Source organism: Carlito syrichta, unplaced genomic scaffold, assembly GCF_000164805.1.
Source record: "Carlito syrichta isolate Samal-C Ts95f unplaced genomic scaffold, Tarsius_syrichta-2.0.1 Scaffold143822, whole genome shotgun sequence".
Taxonomy (NCBI): Eukaryota; Metazoa; Chordata; class Mammalia; order Primates; family Tarsiidae; genus Carlito; species Carlito syrichta.
Genome location: NW_007087918.1, coordinates 58,188 through 64,246, shown reverse-complemented (window position 1 = coordinate 64,246; position 6,059 = coordinate 58,188). Strand labels below are relative to the sequence as shown.

General features: G+C 47.3%; 1 protein-coding gene across 1 annotated transcript in view; it reads left to right on the top strand.

The window, feature by feature from the left end:
* A2ML1 (alpha-2-macroglobulin like 1) overlaps positions 1 to 6,059 on the top strand; it is a 54,832-nt gene that overhangs the window by 289 nt on the left and 48,484 nt on the right. Inside the window, exons 2-5 of the mRNA XM_008050317.2 lie at positions 806 to 989; positions 1,351 to 1,513; positions 2,985 to 3,037; positions 5,842 to 5,862. Coding sequence (XP_008048508.1) covers positions 806 to 989; positions 1,351 to 1,513; positions 2,985 to 3,037; positions 5,842 to 5,862 — 421 coding nt within the window. The remainder of the gene's footprint in view (positions 1 to 805; positions 990 to 1,350; positions 1,514 to 2,984; positions 3,038 to 5,841; positions 5,863 to 6,059) is intronic.

The window sequence follows — 6,059 nt, the reverse complement described above, 5'->3', positions numbered from 1 at the left end:
CACTGTAGCCTCGACCCGCTGGGCTCCGGCGACCCTTCCGCCTCAGCCTTCTGAGTAGCCAGAATTACAGGCAAACGCTACCACGCCCGGCTGATTTTTTGATTTATTGTAGAGATGAGGTCTCGCCAAGTTGCCCAGGCGGGTCTCGAACCTGCAGGCTCAGGCAATCCACTCACTATTTATTTATTTTTAAAAATACATTTATTTATTTGAGTCAGAGTCTCACTGTCACCCAGGCTGGAGTGCAGTGACACGCTCAAGGCTTACCGCAGCCTCGACCTGCTGGGCTCAGGCAATCTTTCCTCCTCAGCCTTCCAAGTGGGTGGAACTACAGGCAAGCGCCATCACGCCTGACTCAGTTTTTGATTTATAGAAACAAGGTCATGCCAAGTTGTTCAGGCTGGCCTTGAACCTCTGGGCTCAGGTGATCCTCTTGCCTCTTCCTCCCCAAGTGCAGAGACTATGGGCGTGAGCCACTGCACCCAGCTATTTTTAGGGTCTGGCTATGGTGACCAGACTGGTCACAAACCGATGATAAAGATTAAAATGTACCCTGGTCTCCAAAACAGATGTAACTTCCTCCTTGGTACACTAGGTATGGGTTCTCAGTGAGAGCCACTCAAAGGTGGAGTCTTAGGGCTGTGCACTAAGTTATTTACTTGTCTGCTTCTCCCTTTACAAGGTTCATTAAGCCAGGGGCTTTTTCTGTCAAATTCACCGCTGTATGAGTACCTAGGAGAATACTTAATTTTTCACTGAATGAATGAACCATTATTGCTCTAAAATCCTTTCATTCCCTTAATAGAAACTACCTGGTGACGTTACCAGCCCAGCTTAACTTCCCCTCTACTCAGAAGGTCTGTTTGGATCTGAGCCCTGGGTACCGTGATGTGAAATTCACTATTACTCTGGAGACCAAGGACAAGACCCAGAAGTTGCTAGAACACTCTGGATTGAAGAAGAGGCATCTCCATTGCCTCTCCTTTCTGGTAAGCCTGGTCTCAGCCCTCATCGAATTCCTTACCCCCCCATTCTCTTCCCTTCCTCAGCACCCACTATAGTCTAACTTTGACTGCTGATATCTTACCTTTGCCGTGGTCTCTAAACCTATCTCTTCTCAGTTAAGCTTCAGTTTCTGGCCATGGCTCACCCACAACTTCCTTGACCTTGGATTTCTTCTTTCACTTCCTGACCTTAATTTCTTCTTCCCGGCAACTCGTTTTGTGGCTTTGCTTGGGCTCTCCTGTCTAACTCAGTTCTTTCCCTTCACTCCTTCACTGTTGGGTTGAGACCTGTTGATTCTGTTCCCCCGGTCTCTTGCTCCTCCCCTGATCTCCCCTCTCTTGCCAGGTACCACCTCCCGCTGGTGGCACAGAAGAGGTGGCCACAATCCGGGTGTCGGGAGTTGGAAATAACATCAGTTTTGAGGAGAAGAAAAAGGTTCTAATTCAGAGGCAGGGGACGGGTACCTTTGTACAGACTGACAAACCGGTCTACACCCCAGGGCAGCAAGGTAAGAGACACGTGATTGGGGTTGGCCTCAGGACTGGGGAAACAATTTCTCTTTTTTTGAGTCGAGGGCTCATTCTGTTGCCCAGGCTGGAGTGCAGTGGCACGATCATAGCAGTGGCACGACCGCAGCTTAGACCTCCTAGGCTCAGGTGATCCTTCCATCTCAGCCTTCCAAGTAACTGGGACTACAGGTGTGTGCCACCACACCCAGTTAGTTTTGGACTTTTTTGGTAGAGATGAGGTCTCGCTATGTTGCCCAGGCTGCTCTTGAACACCTGTGCTCAAGCAATCCTCGTCTCAGCTTCCCAAAGTGCTGGGATTACAGGTGTAAGCCACCGTGCCCCGCAAGGGAAACAATAGAAAAATGGGGACTTGTGTTTGGTGGGGGGCTTAAGGAACAAGGAGAGGACAGTCTGGAGGGAATGAGGAGTTATGGGTACTGAATACACGTGTGTTATACAAGCGCCTGTGGAAGGTGGAGCTGCTACTTAGTGTGTATCTGTAACACACGTTGGGGTTTCCCCTGGAGTAGAATTTGTCAAGTGTGATTGGGTTTCTGGGTCTTAAAACAAGCAGCTTGTAAAACAATAAGAAAGCATCAAGGGAATCCGACTAGAGCACCTGCTATTTGTGTCTCTCCGTTCCTTCTTAGAGTGGCACTCCATTCTGAGGTTTCACAGTCACGGCCCTGAAGAGAGATTGTGTTTTGGCTTGACCTCTCTCTCAGGCTAGTTTTGTTTAAAAGTAAAACCTGACAGGGTTTTGCTGACTCAGAAGTATATGTGAGGAAAATCTAGGCGTGGTGGCTCATGCCTGTAATTCCAGCATTTTGGGAAGCCAAGGCAGGAGGATTGTTTGAACCCAGGAGCTAAGACCAGCCCGGGCAACATAGCGAGACCCTGTCTCCTCAAAAAATAAAAAAAAATTAGTCAGGTGTGGTGACTCGTGTGCGTTGTCCCAACTACTGGGAAGGTGGAGTCAGGAGGGTGGCTTGAGCCCAGGAGGTCAAGGCTGAAGTGAACTGTGATCGTGCCACTGCACTCCAGCCTGGGCAAGAGTGAGACCTTGTCTCTAAAAAAAAGAAAGAAAAAGCCAGGCTCGGTGGCTCAGCCTGTAATCCCGCACCTTTGGGAGGCTGAGGTGAGGGGATTGCCTGAGCCCGCGGGTTCGAGACCCGCCTGGGCAGCGAGACCTCATCTCATCTCTACAATAAATCAAAAAATCAGCCGGACGTGGTAGCAAGTGCCTATAATTCCGGCTACTTGGAAGGCTGAGGCGGAAGGATTGCTGGAGCCCAGTGGGTCAAGGCTGCGGTGGCCGGGAGGGGCCACTACACTCCAGTCTGGGCGACCGAGTGAGACTCCAACTCAAAAAAAAAGAAGAAGAAAAAATTATGTATGAGGAAATAGGGATGGAAGGAAGATTCTGAGAGGGGAAAGTCCCTTTTGTTGATGACATTTGTTTCCTTCTAGTGCTTTTCCGCATTGTCACCCTGGACAGCAACTTTGTTCCAGTGAATGACAAGGTGAGAATTTAGTTGGGAGGGGGGGAAGGGAGTGAATGGCACAGGTTGAGAACAGGAAAAAGGAGGAAAGATTCTCTCTCTAAGTGTAGAAATTCTTGTAGGTGTGACCAGGTAAGACCCTGGGTTGCAGGATGCTGTATATTTGGGGATCAGATTACTACTGTACTCACCTGTCTGCCTGGGAGTAAACAGAGGTGATTAGTTCTCAGCCTTGGGATCTACACATGAATCAGGTTAACTCCTGAGAAAGGATTGCATCTGCTGTTTCTGAAAACTTTAAGACCTCCTCTTCAGGAGTGATGCCAAGTGGCTCTGCATCTCAAATACTAAGAAATAATTCACGCCGGCACAGTGACTCATGCCTGTAATCCCAGCACTTTGGGAAGCAGAGGCGAGGAGAATGCCTGAGCCCACGGGTTTGAACCAGCCTGGGCAACTTGGCGAGATCTTGTCTCTACAACAGACTAAAAAAAAATTAGCCAGGTGTGGGAGTGAGATTCCTATTAAAAAAAAAAATTCAGGAGTATATTCAGCAAAAGGAAGAAATGAGAAAATCCTCTCACTACCATTTTTTCACAAAGAGGCAAGGCAATTTACAAAGTAGACAATTCTAAGGCAACACAGGCCAAAGAGGTAAGTATGGCAACATTTGGAGAAGACATACATTTTTCTTGAACAACCCTATTTCTAGAATCATAAACCTTTTAACAGGTTTGACCTCAGTTTAGGGCTTCTGTCGTTTCTACATGCTTCTGAGACACCTCTCACACACCCCTGAGTCCTTTCTTCTCCTTCAGTCACACCTATGCATTGAAACTTTTTGGGATAAACATATGTGACTGGGTGCGATGACTCATGCCTATAATCCCAGCACTTTGGGAGTCAAGGCAGGAGGATTGCTTGAGTCCAGGAGTTTGAGACCAGCCTAGGCAACATAGCACCTTGTCTCTGCAGAAAAAACCACCAAAATTAGCTAGGCGTGGTGGTACATGTCTGTAGTCCCAGCTACTCAGTAAGCTGAGGCAGGAGGATTGCCTGAGCTCAGGAGTCTGAGACTGCAGTGAGCCATGATCACGCCACTGCACTCCAGTCTGGGTGACAAAGTAGAACACTGACTAAATATATATATCATTAAATATATATGTATTTTATATTTATGTTTATATATTTATATATATGGTGCCAAAATAGGAGCGTTTTATTTTATTATTTTTTTATTTTTTCGAGTTGGAGTCTCACTCTGGCGCCCAGACTGGAGGGCAGTGGCGGCTCCCGGCCACCGCAGCCTTGACCTGCCGGGCTCCGGCGATCCTTCCGCCTCAGCCTTCCGAGTAGCTGGAACTACAGGCGCGTGCTACCACGCCCAGTTAGTTTTTGATTTATTGTAGAGATGAGATCTCGCCAAGGTGCCCAGGTGGGTCTCGAACCCGCGGGCTCAGGCAATCCACTCACCTCGGCCTCCCAAAGTTCTGGGATTACAGGCTGAGCCACCGAGCCCGGCTTAAAATATGAGCATTTTAAAAGATGCTATGTGTTACTTTTTGAAATTAAATTAAATTACAGTAACAATGTGTAGTATGACACATTCGCTCAACTGTGCTTCTGTCATTTTCTCTGACCGTCTTGGTTGTCGCACGGTGATGCTAGCATTCATCTGATTAACGCTATCTTTTGAGCAAACGTCATACTTAAAATGCGTACACATATTGTTTGGCACCCCTTGTGTGTATACATACATACACACACACACAACATATTTTCAGCTTCCATTTTCACATTGCCAGAGTTGCCATTGCCTCTCCCTGGGTTCACAGAAGTTACCAGTTTGTTACTGACGGGCCGCCTACACACTACTGTCTTGTCCGGTTTAGAGTTCTTTCCAGCTCCTTCTTCCCATCCCTTGTATCCCTTCTTAGCAGCAGTTCAGTGTAAGAGTGAGTACTTATTTCTTAACAGACTGTTGATTCTAGAACTGCAACAAGGACACGCTAGGGTCAAAGGGGGGCCGTGGCCAACACTACTTTAGCTCTACCACTCAAGGTTGGTCTCATTTACTGCCCTTGTTACATTATCCTTCCTTTGCTCAAGTTATGCTAGATTACTCCAAGGTGCTCAGATGTCCATAGTCAGCCTCTCTTTCTCTTGTAAAGTGGTTCTTTCCTCCCTGGTCCATTTCTCTGGCCAGCCCCTCCCTCCAAGGTCAGTTGAAACTCTGAGATTAACCAAAGGAATTTTACCCAGAAACCGAGGACAAACATTGTGCTTACAGATCACAATGTTTTATCCCCAAACAACTAAAATAAGCCTTATATAACTGATTCTGTCTAGTTGATTCAGAAACTTCAGACAACTTCCAGTTGGAAATGCTACTTTCCTAGTTGAGCACTTATTTCCTTCCAGAGCTGTTCTGGCTAACTGATGTCCTTCCTGATTCTTGATCCCTTGTATAAGGAAAGACAAGGTCTTGCTATGTTGTTCAGGCTGGTCTTGAACCCGTGGGCTCGAGCAATCTTCCCACTTAGCCTACCAGAGTGCTGGGACTACAGGTGCGAGCCACCCTGCCCGGCCTGATGCTTCATTTCTTTAAATCTTTTGGAGACTGGAATTTTCTTGAAGAAAACTTCCCCCTTTCTGCTCCCAGCAAGTCTTTGCTCCCAGTTTGATTTTTTCCATGTCACAGAAGAGCCATTTAGAAAGAAGAAAAATGGGCAAGAGAGAGGGTGAGAGTTCTTTGTGAATTTTTGCTTTTAGAATGTTTATCCTTATCCTACTTTAACCTACATTATCCGTTTTTTTCTTTTCAGTACTCTATGGTGGAACTACAGGTAGGTAGATGTTTCTTTGTCGTCTCTGTCAGCTGTGGAGAAGGAAGAATGAGAATCTGGTGTTAAACCTAAAGGCAAGCCGGGCTCGAGGGCTCAGCCTGTCATCCCGTGCCTTTGGGAGGCTGAGGTGAGTGGATCGCCTGAGCCCGCGGGTTCGAGACCCGCCTGGGTGGTGAGACCTCATCTCTACAATAAAA